This window comes from Papio anubis, chromosome 7 (assembly GCF_008728515.1).
Source record: "Papio anubis isolate 15944 chromosome 7, Panubis1.0, whole genome shotgun sequence".
Classification (NCBI taxonomy): Eukaryota; Metazoa; Chordata; class Mammalia; order Primates; family Cercopithecidae; genus Papio; species Papio anubis.
Window position 1 is genome coordinate 47,193,842 of NC_044982.1, and position 21,528 is coordinate 47,215,369.

The 21,528-nt window shown below is 39.1% G+C and overlaps 1 protein-coding gene across 3 annotated transcripts in view; it reads right to left on the reverse strand.

Moving 5' to 3' along the window:
* Nucleotides 1-21,528, reverse strand: part of DAAM1 (dishevelled associated activator of morphogenesis 1) — a 180,839-nt gene that overhangs the window by 46,554 nt on the left and 112,757 nt on the right. For all 3 annotated transcript variants that reach the window (XM_003901874.3, XM_003901875.3, XM_009211623.3), the window contains exons 4-8: nt 9,275-9,346; nt 3,707-3,801; nt 985-1,318; nt 262-372; nt 46-149 (exon numbers count right to left, since the gene is read on the reverse strand). In XM_003901874.3, the coding sequence (XP_003901923.1) occupies nt 46-149; nt 262-372; nt 985-1,318; nt 3,707-3,801; nt 9,275-9,346 (716 nt within the window). The remainder of the gene's footprint in view (nt 1-45; nt 150-261; nt 373-984; nt 1,319-3,706; nt 3,802-9,274; nt 9,347-21,528) is intronic.

Sequence of the window (21,528 nt, forward strand, 5' to 3'; positions counted from 1 at the left end):
ATGGAAAACACCGAAACGTTCTCACATCCTAACAGTCTGACTTACCTATCTAATGTTGAATTTTCGTGTTCCCTTAATTTATCTATTACAGGTTGAATTCCTAACATCAGAAATTCATAGCGAAGATGAAGTCTAAAGTCCAAACTCTCCTGAAAATAAAAGGGCAATAAAATATGTATTTGTGGTTTTTAGACTACATAATAATCACTTTTTATAAATTATTCTTTACTAATATATTTTTAATTTGTAGAAGGTTCTTACCACTCCTGCACCTTGGCTGAGCACTGCATTAATGAAGGACATGATGGCAGTCTTGAGACTCACTTCATCTCGATACCGCCCAGTGCTTTTATCCAAGTCGTTAATTAATGTCTGTCAAAAATACAAATATAAAAACAAAGGCCTGAAACATTACTAACCTTATGCTCCTTTTATGAACTTTTTTATACTCAAAAATTAACTTTTAAAATCTTATGTTTAGTCAGGATTACACTGACCCATAGAAAGCCACCCTTTATCTCCTTAAGAACAGTCCTAAAAACTCTAATTTCAAAATTATTACATCATACATACATGTATACAAAAGCCTTTGCTTCATTACCTCTGCTTGCTTTTTACATCTGAGTAATATAGTGAAATGTGAAAAATTATTCGTATTGATCCTAATTCAAGAATGGTAAGCTATAAAATTTTCAGGAAACACTCAGTTTGGTGGGTTCAAAAGATGTGTGCTGTATGACATGTAGGATGAAAGGCCACATTTTCAAGTTCTGCACATCTAAAGGCTCAGATTGATCAACTATTGAAAGTATACTCTATTCTCTGGTTCTTAAACCTAAGAAGAAGGGAATGTTTAAATCACACTGTGAGTAATCACCACAAGGGGACATCTCAAGTAATGTTCCCCCTTCAGGGACAGGAAAAGCACGTGTTTGAGCAGACTTTAAAGAAGGGGTGAGTGAAGAAGGCTAAGGGAACACCCACCTGAAAGCGGGTCCTTTCGCTGGCATACTTCTGGTAGTGCAGCATGGCCTGCAGAACCTTCTTGTGGCCCCCGGGAACCAGGCACACGGCGCCCAAGATTTCCAGCACGGCCACCTTTGTTTTAATGTTCTCTGTGCTCAGACTCTGAGCAATTACATTAATACTCTCAGAATGAGCCAGGACATGAGCCCGGCCTTGAGAGTTGTTCATTAACGCCTTTATACAGCCAATGAGAGAAGTATGTATTCGAGACTCTGAGGTCTCATAGTCCATGGTCTTTAGAAAGTTGAGGATACACGACAGGCCATCCAAGTCGATGAATCTGGTTACAAACCTGTCATGAAGAGAAGCGCACCACACTTAAGTGCCTTTGGGGTTTTATAATAGCCCCTAATAGAAAAGTCTGGAGGGTGGGGGAAAGATTTAGTTCCTAACGTGCCAAAAGCCCTACATTGATGAAGCCTTTTTAATTCTATGCCTCTTCCTTGGCACAGACCCAATGGTCAGGTCTAACCAAAAGTGTGAAAAAAAACCCCCTCCATTTGTGATAAACATATCTCAATGGGTACAAAGAACCAAACAACAGATCGTATATTCATAAAAAATCAGAAGCAATGCAGTGAGCCGAGATCGCGCCACTGCACTTCAGCCTGGGTGACAGAGCGAGACTCCGCCTCAAAAAAAAAAAAAAAATCAGAAGCAAGAGAATACTCAGAAAACATATCTTGTCTTAGATTAAAATCATCTGCTGCTCCTGTGTTATTTAGTACACAGTTCTCATGTCCCCTCCCCCCATCCTTTTTTTTTTTTTTTTTTTAAGAGAGACAGAGTCTTGCTCTATTATAGCTCACTGCAGCCTTGAACTCCAGGGCTCGAGTGATCCTTCCACCCCAGCCTCCCAAGTAGCCAGGACTAGAGGTGCATGCCACCGTTCCCAGTCAATTTTTTTTAAACTTTTTTTTTTTTTAAGAGATGGAGACTTGCTATGTTGCCCAGACTGGTCTTGAACTCCTGGCCTCAAGCAAATCTCCTGTCTCAGCCTCCCAAGTAGCTGGGATAGTGAGTGACCATGTCTGGCCCATGTGCTTTTATAGGTTGACTGCTGACGCACTTTTAAGTGCTGATCACTGATCCAAATACCCTATCAATGAAAGTCAAAAGCTTCCTTAAATTCCAGGATATTTGCTTGTTGAACAAATGATAATCTACATCCCAAAGATTTTGTAACAAAACTGTTCTCTTATATGACATGCTGCATGAAATCCCAATATTCTGTATACACTGAATACAATAATAAAGCAATACTTTATTGTTGCATATTAACGTTATTAATATTTCTTACACTTAATGTTAATCAATGAGACTAACTCACAATGCACATGTACATATTAAAGCTATCGAAAAGTTCAGAAGTAACATAACCTGTTTATGTCATAATTTTCCAAACGTATTTAGGCTTGGATATCGATTGACATCTGAGAGTGCAGAACACAATTGAGACAAACGCTGATATAGTTAGGATAGTCTAGATCTCTGTCACACAACTACACAGTATTTTTCATGAATCAGACTTTTCTTAGTTTGCATTTTATAGTCAAATAAAAAAAGGGAATCTTTATTTTCCAGCCTTTTCACCCAACCACATGACCCAGATATAGCCAAGCTCGTTAAACCAGTTGACTTCATTCATAGTACCTGTGCTCATGAAACGTACTTATAAGAATCCCAACACTTCACCAAATCCTAGTGGCATTAAAGGAATGAAAATGCAAGAGGCACAACATAGAAGCTGATTATCAGAGAGGAAATGAATCACTATAGCCAGAAAGTCTACCCATCTTTAAAAAAAAAAATAGTTGTATTGAGAAATAATTCACATGCCATAAAATTCACCCTTTTAAAGTGAACAATTCAGTAGTTTTTAGTATATTCACAGAGCTGTGTGACCAACAACACTAGCTAATTTTAGAACAGTTTAATCACCCAAAGAGAACATTTTCCCCACTTCCTCAGCTCCTGGCAACCACTAATCTACTTTCTGTTTCTATGGATTGGCCTATTTTGGAAATTTCATATAAATAGAATCATACAGTATGTGGTCTCTTTTGTTACTGGCTTCTTCCACTTATCATATTTCAAGGTCATTTCATGTTGTAGCATGTATCAGTACTTCATTCCTTTTTTTGTAGCCAAATTATTTTCTATTATGTGGATATGTAACATTTCATTTATCCATTCATCAGCTGATCAATATACGGGTTATTTCCACTCTTGGCTATCTGAATAATGCTGATATGAACATTTGCATACACGTTTTTGGGAGACATGTCTTCATTTCCCTTGGCTATATTCCTAGGAGTAGAATTATTGAGTCATATGGCAACACTATATTTAACATTCTGAGAAACTGTTAAAACCCTTTTCCAAAATGGCTTCACAATTTTACATTCCTAGCAGCAATGAATGAGGGTCCCAATTTTTCTACATTCTTGCCTACTAACTTGCCATTGCTAAAGTCTCTCTTTTTCTTTTTAAGCCATCCTAGTGGCTGCCTGCATACCTTTTCACAGAAGAAAATAACTATTAAATGTTAATGATTAAAGTATGTTATTCATGGTTTAATTTTATGGTTTTAACTTAAGACTTCCTAGAAGGTTTGACTATTGCAAAAAAAGGAAGGACGGAGAGAAAAAAAAAAAAGTGCCCTCCAGGGGAAAATTACCTCATTGGTTTTGTCCTCAGTGCTGTCTTTAAACTCTCTATAGTTTTACTTCTCTCTTCTTCTTCTTCCTTCTCTAAAGCCAGCAGAGATTTTCTCTATGCAAAGAAAACAGAAGTTACTTCTTCAAATTCTATTTTTTAATTACAGTGCAAACAAGACAAACCTACAGATTATTTGCTACTATCACTTTAAATATAAACAATAAATCTATGAGTAAGTAAGTTAAGTCCTTCAAATTTTAAATAAAGCTTTAGGGAAAAGTTTAGAAATCTTAGTAGAGATGATGTTGCCCAAATGTTTGTATAACTATTCTATAATTACTCTTTGATGTAGATACTACTATTTGTATTTGATAGAAATAAGACTGAACCTGTAGTTGAATACAACATTCTGGCAATTAAAGATAATACCATCACATTATTAAAAACAGGAGGTGGGCAGCAGTCTTCTCACGCTACCATTCCTATTCCTCAGCCAAAAAGTGTGATCAAGACCAAAGGGATTTTGTTACATCAAATTATTTTTTAAGAAGAACAATTCATTTGGAGCTATTACTAGGATAGACAATTCCTTCAGAGTAAATGCTTAACTTCTAGAAATTATTCAATATCATTTAGAAATCAGGATATGGAGTGTGTGTGTGTGTTTCTACCCAGGGATCTGCTAGAGCAGTGCTTCTCAGACTTTAATGTGTACATGAAAATCACCTGAGGATAATGTTAAACTGTGGAGCCCGGTTTTGTATGTCTGGGGTGAGGTCTGAGAAGTTGCACTCCTGACAAATTTCTAGGCAATGCTGATGCCACAGGAGCAAGGTTCTATGTAAGACTGTGGTTATTATAAAATTGTGAATGCCAGTAAGGTGTCAAGTCCTTTCCATTCCCTTTGACTCTCTGATCACCCGGTTGTACTAAAGTACCCCCAGTCTTATGACTCCAGGATCCCCCACTCATGGAGCTCCCAGTCCCTTTTCTTCATCCTATTCTGAACACATGCTTGTCTATTTTAATCTTTTTACCTATTACAAATTCTGATAGAAATGCTTGGCTGGGAAACAGATTGGGGTGACCGTATCGAAAAAAGAAAAGCTTGATTCATATCCATGGGTCTCAATGACCCAGTCTTAGCCTTTCTTTCAGGACCATAAATCATCAAGGGTGACAATCAATAGTATCAGCATTAAGTAACTAAATGTTAACTAAAACCTAAATATGATTTCATAATGAGAAGGGTAAAGGTCAAAGCAAAATAAATATAATACACCAGTATCATTTATGGCAACTGAAATAAAACCCAGTAGTTTTTCAGTTTTTAAAATCTTGTTATTGTTTCTGTAAAGTTGTCCTCTTGCTGGTGATGCTCATGGACAGCTGTAACCAGGGGATGGTGAGGAAGGAAGCTGGGTGCAGAGACAGCCAATGAATTCTCCCAAAACTCCCAGAGACCCATCCCCTGGAAAATTCACACAAATCCAGCCAAGAACATTTAATCTCCAATGATACAACTGAACTCATTTGGACTCTTATGAAATCACTTTGAATCTGTAGCTGAGAACCAAGCCTTTTATGAAGATCATTCCTTGTTCCTAAGCTTAATGACACGAAACTATCACCAAATTAATGACTACACATTTTACTGTGGGTCACTAGTACAAATAAAACTGCATGTATTTATCCTTTTAAAAATCTTGGAGAGGGCGGAACATATGAATAGCAGCAGTCTATATTAAGCTTCTCCATACTAGAGTTGGGAGACTTATGAAATGTCAAAGAAAATTAAATTGGAACTTCCTTTCCCAATACTGTGTAAAGAACATAACCTTTCTCTCAAAACAGAAGAAACTACAACATTTTCTATGTGTGATACATTTTCTATGTTCAGATTTGGTTCTGAGGTTATATTTATTGTGCTGAGACAACTCAGGATATGTAGCTGAAGTTGACGTTCTAAATGTGACTTTTCAAAATAAAATAATTTATACAAAATTTAAAGCTTTCAAGCCTCACATTTAGGAAGAAGGTTTAACTTGCAGCCTTTAGTAGATAAGGGAGATGCCTACATTTCTGAAGATGACTACTATGCCAAATATCTAGTATGTACAGGCCTTGTGGAGGCTTCTTTGAATGCTCTATGCACTTACTAAACACATGCTCACATGAGAAGCAGACAAAGGATAAAGCGCATCCTTGCAGAGGGTCTTTCTGTCAAAGCTGCTGAGGTGTACATTGGAACACGTGGGTCTGACAGAGATGCACAAATGTGGCCCAGAAGTCATTCCTGCTGGGAGTCTGGAACTTAGCTCCCGTTTGAATAGTTTCTTTGGTGGGAAATCAATAAGCCAGGCCACTTAGCATACTGAACTTCACCTCACAGTCTTCTTTCTTGAGAAAGCATGGAGAAGCCACATATAAAAAAGCCCAGGTCCTCCTAGATGTTAGGCTGCACTCCTTTATTATACTATTTTTCACTCTTTAAAAGACAACAGATCACTCAGGGGTCCTTCAAAGAACAAAGCATTCTTGTAATGAGGCTTACATAAAGTAATTGAACTTGTTCCACAAAAGGCTGGCTTCACAGACTAGTAAGTGCTGCTGTTTTCAACCTGGACTGTTTATCAGACTCTTAAGGCATTAAAGAAAACAGATGCCTATACCATCTCAGAAAAGTCAGCCTTGCTAGGCTTGCGGGTGGGGACAAGGTGGGATAACCAGGCCTCTTTCACATGCCACAGGGTTTCAAAAACTGAATTAGTGAGAGGCAAATTGGAAAGAAGTCTTTGGGCTCAGACAGGTAGGTTTAAATTCCCAATTAGATGACCACCTCCTAATTAGATAATCTTGGGCAAGGTAACCTTTCTGGAGTCTCAGACTCCTTATTTATAAATAGCATTTACAGCATAGGATGCTGGTGGGACCTCAAACAACATATAAAGTACCTGTTACCCTGCTTGTCATGTAGTAGTTGCTGCTGATTCTGCAGACAATGGGTGATGACAATGTGGACAAACACTCCTTCAAGAATGCCCTAAGCAGAGAACCAAAGAGTCTAGCTGCTGGGCCATGAAAGGATTTGGAGGACTTGTGTGCCTTTCCATGGCCCCAGGTACAATATTTCAGGACTTCTGCTGTGTGTTATCAAGAATTCTCCAGTACAGACATCATAGTGATTAGCCAGAACTATGCAAGGCGGTGGTGGCAATCAGAATGTTGAGAGAAACAGAAAACCCAGCACAGGGTTTCTGGGCTCATCAGATCTCCTTATTTCCTGAAGTATGCAGGAATTTTGAGGCCTCATTAATTCATGGACCATTAATGCCTTTTACCTTTGACCCTGGAAAGATGCTGGCTCAGTCCTAAAAGGAACATTAGAAAGCTTTCTTAGGTGTTTGACACAAAAAGGTAACAAAGTCATTGACAATTTAATAGACTTGTGGTGCTCTTGGGAAGGATTTTGGATTAGGAACCAAACACACAGCAGTTAAAATATAGAGCACTCAAGAATGTGGCAAAGAATTGTCCAAGGAGCTGGATGGAGGAGAGAGGAGGCTCTTAAAGAAGGGCCACATGTTGGCACATCACGGACCCTGTAGCACACAAATGAGCCAAGTCTACTCCAGACAAGGCAGGGATTAAGTCACTAAAGGAAAAATTAATCTAACTGTCCTATACATGAAGAAAGGAAAAATCCACATAGTACTTAGTATTTCCCCATTTATAGAAGGGAATTCATTAACAAATAAGCAACTTCTCTTGTTAGATAACAAACAATGCAGATTTAATTAGAAAGAGAAACAATTCTTAGGCCGGGCGCGGTGGCTCAAGCCTGTAATCCCAGCACTTTGGGAGGCCGAGATGGGCGGATCACGAGGTCAGAAGATCGAGACCATCCTGGCTAACACGGTGAAACCCCGTCTCTACTAAAAATACAAAAAACTAGCCGGGCGAGGTGGCAGGCGCCTGTAGTCCCAGCTACTCGGGAGGCTGAGGCAGGAGAGTGGCGTGAACCCGGGAGGCGGAGCTTGCAGTGAGCTGAGATCCGGCCACTGTACTCCAGCCTGGGCGGCAGAGCAAGACTCCGTCTCAAAAAAAAAAAAAAAAAAAAAAAGAGAAACAATTCTTTTTTTCCTAACAGCCAGGAGCAAGAATTCAGAAAATAGCCTTTATATGCAGGAAATATAAATGGCTCCAAATTATTATTGCTTAGGCAGATGCACAGAAAATCCCTGGTGGTCATCACAAATCTCACGTTCTGTTAGCATATTCACACAAATGCTGAGATCACCCTTTTCTCATCTTTGGCATTGTGTGAGATGCCTTGAATAAGAAGGATTTGGTGGTTATTTTCTGTCCATTTCTGCTACGCTTTTAGACTAGAAACCCTTGGGGAAAAACTTATGTAGTTTCTTCTACAATTTTTATATATACATATATATATAAACCAGGCTGTTTATTATTCATTGTATGACAACAGAAGAAGCATCTTCTAAGAAAAAAGCTAAAAAAGAGGAAGTTACTAAAAGTCAAGACCTCTAAAAGTTTAGGAAACATGTGAATGACTCACATATTCTAATCAGTTTTTAACTATTCCAGCAGCAGGAAAATGTTATGAGACCATTTAAAATGCTTGTTTTGAGTGATAAGAAATTTATTCTCCATAAAAAGGGAAGGCAGGAAGGAGGTAGAAGAAAGTGTTTTTGAAGCTATCATCTACTTGCATGTTATAAACATGAATATAACAGATTGACTCTTAGAATCATGAGTGTGCCCACTGAGACAAAGACTGCATTCTACTGTGGGCAACCTCTAAATCTTATCAACAGGGATGGGATTTAAGCTACTAAGGCTCAAAGGTTGATGACTTATTTTCTGCTGTGAATTTTAGCTGTGATGAACAGGTGTCCCTCAAGCTGCTGGCAATGCTGACATCACAGACATCCATGCACTTAGAATTCGTATTTTAGGCATTGAGAATATATATTAAGCAATTACTGAACCAACAATCCATGTACTAAAGACTTTCCAAGGACATCTCAGCACTACCATTATGATGCCTTTTCATTAAACCACTTACTTCATGAATTCCTGACCTATTATATGAGTAAAAGAGTACTTGGTCCCCTGTAAAATCAAGAAGCCAGGAAATAACCAAGTTCTCAGTAAGAAAGAGAATGGGAGGAATATAGTAAAAAAATCGCTTAATCATATTATTTTAAAATGGTATTAACTTTTAAAATAGTGTTGCCATAACCAAGCTGCAAGTGACTGGTAAGAGCAATTGCAAGTTAAAGTTGAATACAAGCCAGATTTCAGACTACATTTTCACTTACAACATTAAACTCAATTATATTTTAGTGTGTGCTGATTTTATTTAAAACATACTGGAAAAATCACTTTGCCAAGTATCCCTCCTACCCTCTTTCCTTTCCCCAGCATTGAATGTTTAGGATGGAGTTTGGAAAGGTACTGACATTTGGTAGGTCATACTCAATCGAATTTATTGTGCAACTGTGTACTTTGTACTATACTTGCATTTTAAATGGTGTGTCAAAGAACATAAAAGTCTACTTACAGCAGCCATGGAATTGAGCTGATCAATGTAGAATTCAGGCCAACTTGTAGCTCCCTTGTTTTCTTCTTGGTCCTAAAAAGGGGGAAAAAAAGTGACATACCACCCAACATACACACACAGCACCTAGAAACACATCCGACTTCCAGAGCACCCAGACAATGACCCACTCAAGCCTTGAGAAGACACAAAGGTAGGACATATTTATTTTTAAATGTTGGCTTTAAATGATTAGACTGCCTACTTGACTAGGGTGGTCTTCCCACCTCAATTTCCACAAAGAATGCTGAAGTGTGAGTTAGGTGTAACAAGGGGATGTTTTCTGAAGCGTGGATCAAGAAGAATTTAAGTGGTGTCAAGTTGTTTTCCTTCAGGGGCTATGTCACACTGGACAGTACTGTTAGACTACACACCTGGATGGAATCCATGAGAGAAGGAAACTTGCCTTAAAGGTGACCATAGGATTCAGCCAGTTATTAACCAAACTTTTCCCGTTAGTGTATTCAGACTCCAGCAGGCAGTAAAAACTTGAAGAAGAGTTTCATTTGATGTGGCAAAAAGTAAGTACTGCTTCAGATGAAGAGGTAGAAGAAGAAAGCCTGACACTGAACGGAAGGTAGTAAAATGAACTCACATTAGTCCGAGGCGCAGCCCTCATGCTGTGACAGCTTAGGAGTTTTGATAGAAAAGGTAGTGCCTCTGAGTGGAAAAGAACTGAAACCCAAAGAATTCAGGCACCAATTCCTAAACTGTCCCAGCTAGCCTTGCCTCTTACAGAGCAGGGTGACCTGCAGCCAGTCCCTAAGCTCCCCAAGGCTTCTGTGGATGGGAGATCTATGCCAATCTGAAGCCAAATCTCAAACAAACAAAAAAAAATCAGTTATCAGCTGGCTGTGGCCTCTGCTCCACCTGAACACTGAGCCCAGCAGAAGATGGCACTGCAGTCAGGGATTTCTATGCATGTTTGCACATCTATGTGGCTGTGAGTCACTTGTGTGATCAAACAGACCCGAAAAGGAAAATTTTGGTTCTTTAGCTTCACCTTCAAAAAGCACCTGAGGACAATCGATATCCCATCCCAGTGGAGAAGAGGCTGTGCCATGTACATGCAGCTGCTGTCTCATAATGAAGTAGTGACTACCTCCTATGTTTTAACATCTTTTTTAGTAGCGCTGTATATCCTGATGTCAGAATCCCAACCCTCAGGAGAGTGGTTTCAAGGTGGGGCATTTAATTTCAGTCCTATACTGTGCCTTGAAAAAACACTTTCTGTAAGCAAATCTTTCCAGACAGGTCTACACAGGTGGAATAAAAGAAATGTAATTTCAAAACTATTTTTTAAGTAGTCACAACAAGGGGGCAAAGTAACTATTGCTTACAGTGCCTTAAAAGCTGGCAGTAAGTGATACCTCACCTCAGGCAGTTGTGTGAATTTCATCTGGAGACTGAACAAGCCAGATGATGGGGACTAAGGCTACAGCAGAGGCTTTGAAGTTAGACTGGATTACACTCCCATAGTTTCAAAACGTTTAGGAAATCTGATGAGTTTTTAGAAACAGGCCTTGATTATACTTTAACATGTTCATAAAATAGCTATAGTGGTAGTATAAATGCTAAACCCTTCTTTCCTCTTAAAAGGGAGTATTAAAATTAGCAAAATCCCACTCTTACCAATGTATTTAACAAGCCAAAACTCACAGTGATATTCAATGGTATTTGAACCTATAAAATGAAGTAGAAGGTGCCAGATCTCTCCATTCCCCCAAAGTAGGGCAAATTTCCAAAACTAAAACAAAATCAAGTCGCATGTCTGAGGTCCCACAAGAGCCTGTCTGTTGTAAGCTTAATATTTAACAGTTACAGAAGAGAGATCATTCTTGAAACTGAAGATTGGTACATAGAGAGAAGTCTACAGTTTGGAAATGTTTTAATAATGCAAATAGATTAACAGTGCACGTAGATACTGTCATCAAAATAAGGGGAAGAAGGCTTCATTTTTATTTCACATGCCTCAGTGCTGAGAAAACCAAACAAGCTAAAGTATGTGAATGTTTCTTGTAAATGTACTAACGTGATCCTCAGAGTTCTGAATTTGGGCAATGTATCTCCAGTTTCCACTGTGCAATACTGGTTCCTGCATACAGATGTGTGCTGCAGGAGCCATGTGAAACTCCCATCTCTGAACCAAAACTCTCTCCTCCTCCTTCGTGAGGCATTAAGAGTCTGTAGCTCTGTAGAAACATAGGCCAGAAGGAGATGAATGCAATTGTTCTCTGGTAGGAGGAGAGGAGAGGGGGGATCTGAACATTAATTTTATTATTTCTCTAATCCAACTCTTCTTTTTACCTTAGGAGGTTGATAGACACCTATAAGAGAATATTCATGGACAAGATTTCCTGCTGGATGAAATTCACCTTGACACTTCTTGCTCTCAGCCTGCACTAACTACTGTTTTAACTTCTGTTCTAGATTGTATACTTTGCTCCTATTATCCCAAATTCTGTGGATGGGAGAGCCCTTCGCCAGAAAAGAGAACTTGTACAGTACAAAGTGCCTTAAAGAACACTGACTTTTGTTTTTTTAAACATCCAACTCTTTTAAAAGATAAAGAAACACACAGTCTTTCTAGTTTCACCTCATTTCCAAATAGCACATTTTTCATTCCAAATTTCTGGTCAGTGGCTAGTAAAAAATTCTAAGAGATCCTCTCTCATCCTCTTTAAATGTACAAGGATGCATTTATTTTTCTCAACATCACTTTGCCCATAAGAATAAATTTTACATTGTCTCTTAGTTCTCCTTCTTACTGAGGTAGACATTCACAGCTATTTCTGGGACTTCACTATCATCTCTATCACCTCCAAGATGACTGTGATACACTTCTCTCACTACCAATAGCATCTGAACCCTTAGTCACTCACTAGCTGTGTGACTCTTAAGTAACCTCTTTGTGACTCAGTTTTAGTTTCCTTACCTGTGAAATAGGTGCCTGCCTCCTCATAGCATCTTTGTGAGAACTTAAAAAGTTACTACAAATAAAGCAAGCACTGGGAAGAGTACACACAAAACACGCTCAATAAATGCTACCTCTGACGATAATGATACTGTTCCAGAGTCTCCAGTTATGGCCATTCAGTGTCCTTGTAACTGGGACTGTAAAAATTACAGCAACCAGTTTGGAAGCAAATTTTGCTAGTAATTGTTCACATTTAAAATCCATATAGCTTTTGCCTCTGTGAGTTTACTTTCAGGAATTTAGCCTATAATTACATGTTCACACTTGCGCAGATATATAATCATGAACATTTTTCACTACCGCACTGTTTGAATTAACAAACGGTACAAAGGGGAACAAATATATAGAGAGAGGGGCTAGGTGCAGTGGCTCACACCTGTAATCCCGGCACTTTGGGAGGCCAATGTGGGAGGATCACTTGAGGCCAGGAGTTCAAGATTAGCCTGGGCAACATAGCAAGACTCTATCTCTCCAAAATAAATAAATAAATAAAACAATGAGCCAGGCTTGTTGACACATGCCTGTAGCCCTAGCTACTCAGGAGGCTGAGGCGGGAGAACTGCTTGAGCTTAGGAGTTCACCAGCCAGGGTGACATAGCAAGATCCTATCCTTACACACAATAAAGAAAAGACAAGCAAATATGTTGTTGGGGAGAGAATGTTTCAGAATATCATCTTTCCCATTTATAGGGAAAAATATGTATACACCACACACAACGATTTCCAGAAATATAAATAAAACTTAACAATGGCTACCTCTGGATAGCAGAAGGGAAGGTTTTTTTTTTCTTTCAAACTTGTAAACTTCTATATAATGTAAATTTTTATTTTACCTAGAACATACACTATTTTTACAATTAAAATAGAAGTTAAGTTCTAAAGCATTATGCACTGTCGGGACAACAGCTTTCGTCTGTCTGATGTTCAGGGTGACATGGAATGCATCAAGACCCTTTGGCATCTGGAATGTCTCTGTCCTCCACTCCTGGGGCACCCCTCCACCTCCCACAGCAAATAATTTAAACCATTTCTCTACTAATTGTCTTGTCTCACTGGATTTCTATTTTTAAAACTCACCATAACCTCAATATCAGCTGTTTATGCAGAGAGAGAATCTCTGATTTGGGACAAGATTTGTATACCCAAAGCATGCTAAAATGTTCAAAATATCTACACTCATATACTTAGAAATTTGTGTGACAATTTCTTGGTAGCAGCTGAAGTCTTCCATTGATATAAGTGAGACTCAAAATACAGTTAGAAAATTAAGTCTTTAAAGAAGAATAACTTCTTCTGAAGTTAGCACAGGCTACTTTCTTAATAGGGTCATTTCCCAAATAATAATATAGAAGTATGTCAGAGATTTTTTTTTTTTCAGTTTAAGATGCTCTTAGTAAGGCCCGAAATAAGCTATGCAAAAGGTCAATCAATTGTAAAGGACATGCTCTGCGGTTGTTCACCAGACCACAAATCACAGGCTGAAGCAACATTCATTTGGCCAGCTAAAGCCATAAATCTCTATGTGTGCTGTTACGAATCGAGGAGGTTCTTAGATAATATCTGCCAAGGAAGAAAGACACACTCTTTAACTGTCTAGACTGGCTGAAACTCTTCTAGCAATGTATAACAATACCATCATCTCAAATATAGTGGAGATATACTAAGGCTTAACCAAACAAATGTCAACAGCAGGAGTATTGTTTCGGTATGACACAAAGTAAATATTACTGTGATCATTTTCATTACAGGGGAAAGGCAAATAATTGCTAATAAAAACCTGTTCTCTTTGCAAAGAACATGCTTTTAGAAATTTCAAGTGAACTGTAATCATACATAGAATGAAAAAATTCTATCCATTGTTAATAAGCAAAATGGTCACCTTGTTCATTAATTAGTCACTACTGGTCAGGCACGGTGGCTCACACCTGTAATCCCAGCACTTTGGGAGACTGAGGTGGGTGGATCACTTGAGGCCAGGAGTTCGATACAAGCCTGGCCAAATGGTGAAACCCCATCTCTACTAAACAAACAAACAAACAAACAAAAATTAGCTGGGCATGGCAGCACATGCCTGTAATCCCAGCTACTCAGGAGGCTGAGGCATGAGAATCGCTTGAACTGGGAGGCGGAGGTTGCAGTGAGCCGAGATCGCACCACTGTACTCCAGCCTGGGCAACAGAGCGAGACCCTGTTTCAAAAAAAAAAAAAAAGAAAGAAAAAACATGTTGCTACTATTCTAGGTAACACCAGTCCAATTCCATACACTAATGAATACAACAAACATTAAATAAATTCACTCTACCCCTAAAATTTATAAAGAAACCTAGGCAGAAAAGAGCAGATAGGCCAAAATAGTTTATTCTGTTAGGCTATGTCTCCACGATGTGTGGCATCTAAAAGAACTCTTATGTTAGAGAACAGGTGCCAACATGAGACCAGGTCTAAGCAACAGGGAAAGAGGAGCAGAGAGGATGGAAGATGTAAAAATATTTGTGGGAGGCCTTGCTAATAATTTCTGCTAACTTCTCCCTCTGGCTCATAACAGTATAAACAGCATCTTCTCAAAGATGGCTATGATAAAGTGTGGAACAATCTGAAACAACCAAGGGTCGCAAACTTTTCCTGTAAAGAGCCAGACAGGAAATATTTTAGGCTTTGCAGACCACACAGCCTGTTGTAACTATTCAACTCTGCCATTGTGTAGTACGAAATCAGCCACAGAGAACACTTGAATGAACAGGCAATGCCACATTTCAATAACACTTTCTTTACAAAAACAAGTGACTGGCCAAATAACCCCATGGGCCATAGTTTGTCAACCCCTGTGAGCTAGATTAAGCTTGGCTCTCAAGAGGGCTGGATTATATCAAAATCCTAACTTGGTCACCAACTATTTTTCATGCATCAAGCTGCAGCTATAAATTAAGATAAGCTCATAAAGTGTTTGGAATTTGCCCAGTAACCTGAACTTTTTCTAGAGAAGCAGTGACCTACCATGCTTGTGAAGTGCAATACCTTCTTGCCAAGCTCACTGCTCCTTGAATCTATATTTAATCCTACTTTTTGAAAACAGCATAGCATCATTAGGTTCTTTAAATCCTGACATTTGCCGCCAACTCTTTCCATCTTACTCTTCCTTTTTGGGGCAAAAAAGTAGTAGGAGATTTAAAACTTGGAGTTTGGAGACTGTTGCTTTCCTCACTCCCTTCAATACCTAACTTTAACCCCTGGTAGTGGGCAAAACTATATTCTATATCTGAAGTTCGCCAAAAGAAGGGCAATTGGTTTCAGAAAATAATTCCTGTGTTGTCACATTCCAAGATAGCCATGTGGTCCCTGGGACTGCCAATCCTGGTTACATTTTTTGGCTACTGCCACAATTATATATCAAGTACGTCTGTTGCCAAAATCCGGTTGGGCCCACACAAAGAATGATTACAGAACAGTGGCTGCTTCTTCTGCCAGGAAATCCAGCACCTCCTCCTAAGCCTCAGAATGTCAGTCATTTTTCTGGAAAGACTGAATGATGACTTGCAATAACAGTGGCTTTCATGTGTAGCAGGAGAAATCATGGAAGAAAGAGTAAACCTTCTCCATTATTCCTAATGTTTTAATAAAACATATGCATGTTTTTAAGCAAAGCCATCATAGGATTATACAACTGGTCTTTGACCTTAGAGACAACCTGGGCTGAGTTTCCTCTCACAGGGGTCCCTTATAAGGTTACCAGTAGGTGATCCATCATCTGCTCTTGAGAAGGCTTCCAGAGGTCCACAATCTTCTGGGACAAGCACTCTCATGAACTGTGAAAAAATTCACCTGACACTGAATTGACAGATGTCTCCTTGTAACTTCAAGCACTTGTTGGCCTTAGTTTGGTCCTTGGGAACTGCATGGAATAAGTCTAATCTCTCCTATGAACAATGACCCAGCAAATATTTAAACAATTTGAATAAAGTGATTATATCCTTCCCAAATCTTCCCTTTTACAAGCCAGAAATTCTCTACTGGCTGTATAACACAAGTTTATCTTCCTCAATTCATAAACAAATCTCAAAATTTCCATAAATTCATCATACCCTCATGTCCATTATTTGCAGGGATAACTTTAACAAACATAACTAAGCTCCTATAAAAGGACTATTTTCACATATTTGTATTAGTATTCACAGTTCTTTTTTTTTTTTGAGACGGAGTCTTGCTCTGTTGCCCAGGCTGGAGTACAGTGGCCGGATCTCAGCTCACTGCAAGCTCCGCCTCCCGGGTTTATGCCATTCTCCTGCCTCAGCCTCCCGAGTATCTGGGACTACAGGTGCCCGCCACCTCGCCCGGCTAGTTTTTTGTATTTTTTAGTAGAGACGGGGTTTCACCGTGTTAGCCTATACAAACTCTACTGAGAGGGAAGATTTCTATCCAAAATGTCTCTCCAAGAAGAACAGAACAAGCTCTCACTCTCCTGATAATCCTCACAGATAACATTTATGATTTAGAATAAAAGACACGTCATATTAAGTGGAGGGAAACATGTATAGTCCTTGCTTTATTAAGTATACATATTTTAACAAAGTTGGCCATAAACTAAATAGCAAAATGGGTTTTCTCATTATAAGACTGAGGATGCTTTACCTCTAAAATATAAATCTAAGTTAACAAAATTGAAACTACATGACTAGGACCTTGACTCACCAGCTGTCAAGAAATTTGGAGGGACGTTTAAGTCCCTTTAGAGCGTTGTTTTTAATACCTCCGGATGACTTTTGCTATCTCCGCTATTCTCCTGTATAACCATCCGTTCACATGTCATAGGAATTTCTTCCATGTATTCATATGAAACCTGACATCTCCTCTGACCCTCAGGGCTCTGCTCCTTCCTTTTCTTTGGTTTATGCACGTAGAAAGACTAGTTGAGCCAATAAAAAACGCCATGTTTGCCCAGAGAAAGCCTCTTGCTACCATATCACGTATTCAAAAATAAAATATACTTGAGGATTTCAGATCACTTAGAATCAGTTAGCTCCCTCTTTATCAATTCTCTGTTTAAAATTCCATATTGGTAAAGAATAATTTTTTAAAAGCATAGCATGAATCCATGTCAAATATTTTACTAAACTTGCTAATAAATGAGAGAACTAGGAAGATGTTACAACTGGTTCAAAGGAGAACCCAAAGAATAGACTTATGATAAGCATCATGATATTTGAAAGAGTTTACAAACAGATGCAAAACTGGCCAAGAGGGCAACAGCCAATTGTATCAGACTCAATTTGCCTATCATGGATAAGAACAATTGGAAGTGCTATCAGGCTTTTAAACAATAATTGACAGATTTGTGAAATAAGCTTGAGACAAAAGTAGAGATGACTCTGAAGAGTGCTATAGACAGGATATTTCGTCTATCTGATATTTACTCCATTTCACTATAACTGCAGCTTAGCAAAATAAAAGATGCACGACTAGTACTTCCTGGTTGAAGAAAACACAATCTATAAAGGTATAATGTAGAGGCCACACTGCATGACTAACACTCTGCTCTAGACTCCTCGCATCTAAATTACCTAAATGCCCAGGCTTGCCCAAAGCTCTTGCTCAAGAACATCTATCCCATTCTGACCATTACACGTCAATTCTGTCTATTTCTGTTGCCCTGCCTAGGCTGTATGGTATGGTTTCTATCTGTGCATCACTGAGTCTCAAACTTGAGACCACTGAGCTCCTGACCATTCCATTCCATCTCCCTTGGAAGGGAGCACTTGGTCCTCTATCCCCCTCAGGAATTTGTTGGTTAAGTATTTGGGGTATTACTAAGTCTTCCTGCACTACTGATTAAAAAAAAAAAAAAAAGCTGTGAACTCAGTGAGGTTAGACCCTCCAGCCAGAAAAGAGGCTATACTCAACTGCTGCTCCCTAACAGTTTGGTCTAGACCTGGATGCCACATTAGAGTAACACACAGTCTACTAAACCTCCCAAAGACATGGCAGAATTTAAAAATCTAAATACTTGTGTAGACAGCCAAACTCTGTGGCAGCATTAATACTACACTGCTAAACATAGGGCTTCTCAAGGGCAGGATAGGAGCAGAACTGTTTTCACTAAGCTCATATCTACAATGCTGAGTGGAATCTAAAATGGCATTTGCTTTCCTTCTCATTCCTTTACTCATCTAACAAATATTTATTGAATTCTATTATATAATGAGCTAAGCACTATTCTGGGTGTTGGAATACATGAATAAAAGAACAAAGTTCCCTGCTTTCCTTGTGAGTGATCCCTGAGACAGACTTAGCAGTTCCTAGACTTACACATTTCTGAACTCTAGAGTTGAGAGGTTCTGAGAAGATTCCAAGTTGACTCCGACAATAGATTCTAAGTCTTTGCAAGTATAGCTACAAAAAAGTATGCCTATTTAAATACTTCACTCTCTCTGGTCATCATGTTAAAAAAAAAACAAAAAACAAAAAACAGTCAAGTGTTTGTTAACTCTCCTGCCTTTTTACTAAGCCCTGGTTTTTACCAATGGATCTTCTAACTTCAAAGTAAAGATACAGTGCAAGCATTCCTGAACTCCCCTGGGAAAAATCCTTTGAGACATTTCCCTGATAGCACAAAATGTCACATTAATATTTTCCGTATATCACAAACTCTATTTACACTGGTAAAAATCATCGGAGTTTCTGAATGGCCTGAATGAAATAGCACATAGCTATTATTTTTGTTCTCCCCAAAATCACACACCCAGAAAAGCAAGAAAAGAGTGCCACTTTACAGAGACCTAGTCACCCTGTGGGGAAAAGCAGCAAACAGAAGAGCAACAATATCACCCCATTTCTGTAAGAGTTCAGGAGCCCTCTGCTCCAACACCTTCTTTCCTGAACAAGCCTCAGCTGACTTTACAAGGAGTTGCAGGGTGGTTAGAGGGCATGTGGGGGAATACATTTTATGTGCACCTGGTACATCTAAGAAAGCAGCCACAAGCCTTACCTAGAACTAAGAACTGAGATTTTACAGTCCACTTCCCAAACTATGAGACACTTACTTTATTTGTTTTAACAAGTCATTACTTTGGCAAAGCACTTCACAGCATGGCATATGACTGAAGCCTAAAATTCTCAATCAGTACAACTCCAACATCTGAAACCAATTTGTATGGCAACTCCCCCTCAGTTTCATGGCAAAGAAAAAGAAATATTCTCCAATTATTATTTTCAGAAATGATACAACCCCACATTTCTCTGCAGGCAGGCACTGTGCCTATGACACAACAGTGTGCAATGACATAAAACAAATTATTCCTACATAGCTTAAGAGCCAAATCTTTGATCCACATGTGTCACCATGGAGTGCTACAGACCCAGGTACAATGTGGTCCAGTTGGTTTGTAAATTAACGTATTCGGACACACATTGCTAAACCCTTATGTAGTGTGCAAATTCAATCAGTGGTGTCAATGGCCTTTGCTGCCTCACATCTTGCTACCACATTTGTAGCTACCAAACCCACCTTTCAGAATGTCATAAAGCAGGTTTTGATGTTCTGGAACCAGCCCATGGGAAAACAATCAAAGTGTGTTTATGATTTGCAATATAATGTTTAACACAAGGCTATAACGAGAGGACCCTTTGGAAAAGAGTAATTAAGCTAAAAGGAGAATCAGGGGTTAACAGTAAGCACATAAGGGCATATTCCATTCATGGATGCATCCTCAGAATGAGAAAAAAGTGCTGATGCAAACCCCGAGGACAGTCAGAACTGTATTTCTAATTTTAGACCACTGTAAACTCTACAATGTACTCCTGAATTAATGACAGCATTTGTGGCAAAAGAAAGAAAGAAAAGCACTAGTTAGAAGACACCACTGTATCAGAAACATCTCAATATGGAGACATAGGGAAGTACCTCTTAGAAATTGAGAAAACAAAATGCTTTTCCTTATGTATGGGGACAGATAAAAGGATACTGCACAAGTCAGTGTTGCTCTGTACCACACTGAAGAATAACAGAATTTAAGACTGTAACTTAAGGGTGGTTATTCTTTGGTAGACGCTACTGTAACCATTTCTAGTGCCACAAGTTACCAGGTTCCTAAAGTATAAGGAATTTTGAGAATCCCAAATTATTAGTGGCACATTCTAATATACAAGAAGCTCAAAGCTTCTCCCTACTCTACAAAGAGAAATTCTGAAATGCATCAAGAATGAAATGATTCAATAGTATTAGGCGTGCTGGAGCTATTAGTGAAAAAATAAATATATATAGGAAAGATACAGGAAAAGTGTTTTTGTTCCTCTTTGATATACCTTCTAAAGGGGCTATTTCGTTCCATATTGATGTCTTTCATAATCCTATCTCCTAGAGTTGGAGTTGGTGAAGACAGGCAGCCTTCGGGCAGTCTTTCTGTGAAAGTATGGGCCATACCACTTGGAGAGTCAGCCGAGAACCAGAGAGAAGCTCAAAGGAAAGACAGCATGGAATATGCTACTTGAATCTGATTATAATCTAGTGGCAAGAGGAGCTTTCAAGGACAGGGATAGCAAATATTTCCCACATAAGCCACATTCTCCACCATCTGTCATGGCAGATGCTGCTATTTATCTTATTTTATTTTAGAGAGACAGTTTCACTCTGTCACCTAGGCTGGAGTACAGTGGTGCAATTTTGGCTCACTTCAACCTCCTCCGCCTCCTGGGTTCAAGCAATTCCCGTGCCTCAGCCTCACGAGTAGCTGGGATTACAGGCACACGCCACCAAGCCCAGCTAATTTTTGTATTTTTAGTAGAGATTGGCCAGGCTGGTTTCGAACTCCTGACCTCAACTGATCCACCCGCCTCAGCCTCCCAAAGTGCTGGGATTACAGACATGAGCCATCACACCTGGCGGTATTCTTACTGAGATCATTCATAACCTCTGAATGTTTCCCAAAGTGCTCCAGGCATCCACCCCCAGTTGTTCAGAGCTAGCAATCAAAATAAACCTTTATGCCAGTTTTGCTTGAGGTTATTAGTACTCCATTGCTAACCAGCGCAGGAAGCCACAGTTCTAAGGAATGCTGTAACAAAAGGTGTGCATCAATCTAGCACGTCTACTGTGCTGTATGTCCCTCGAGGGACCACTGGGGTGGTGGTAACCAGAATGAACAGCTACTTGTGGGTTCTCAGACATGAGATATACATCAGAGACTATTTACTCAGATGACTGAAACTATTTGCTCAGACTCTCTAAAGAAACTCACTCTGAGTTCCACAG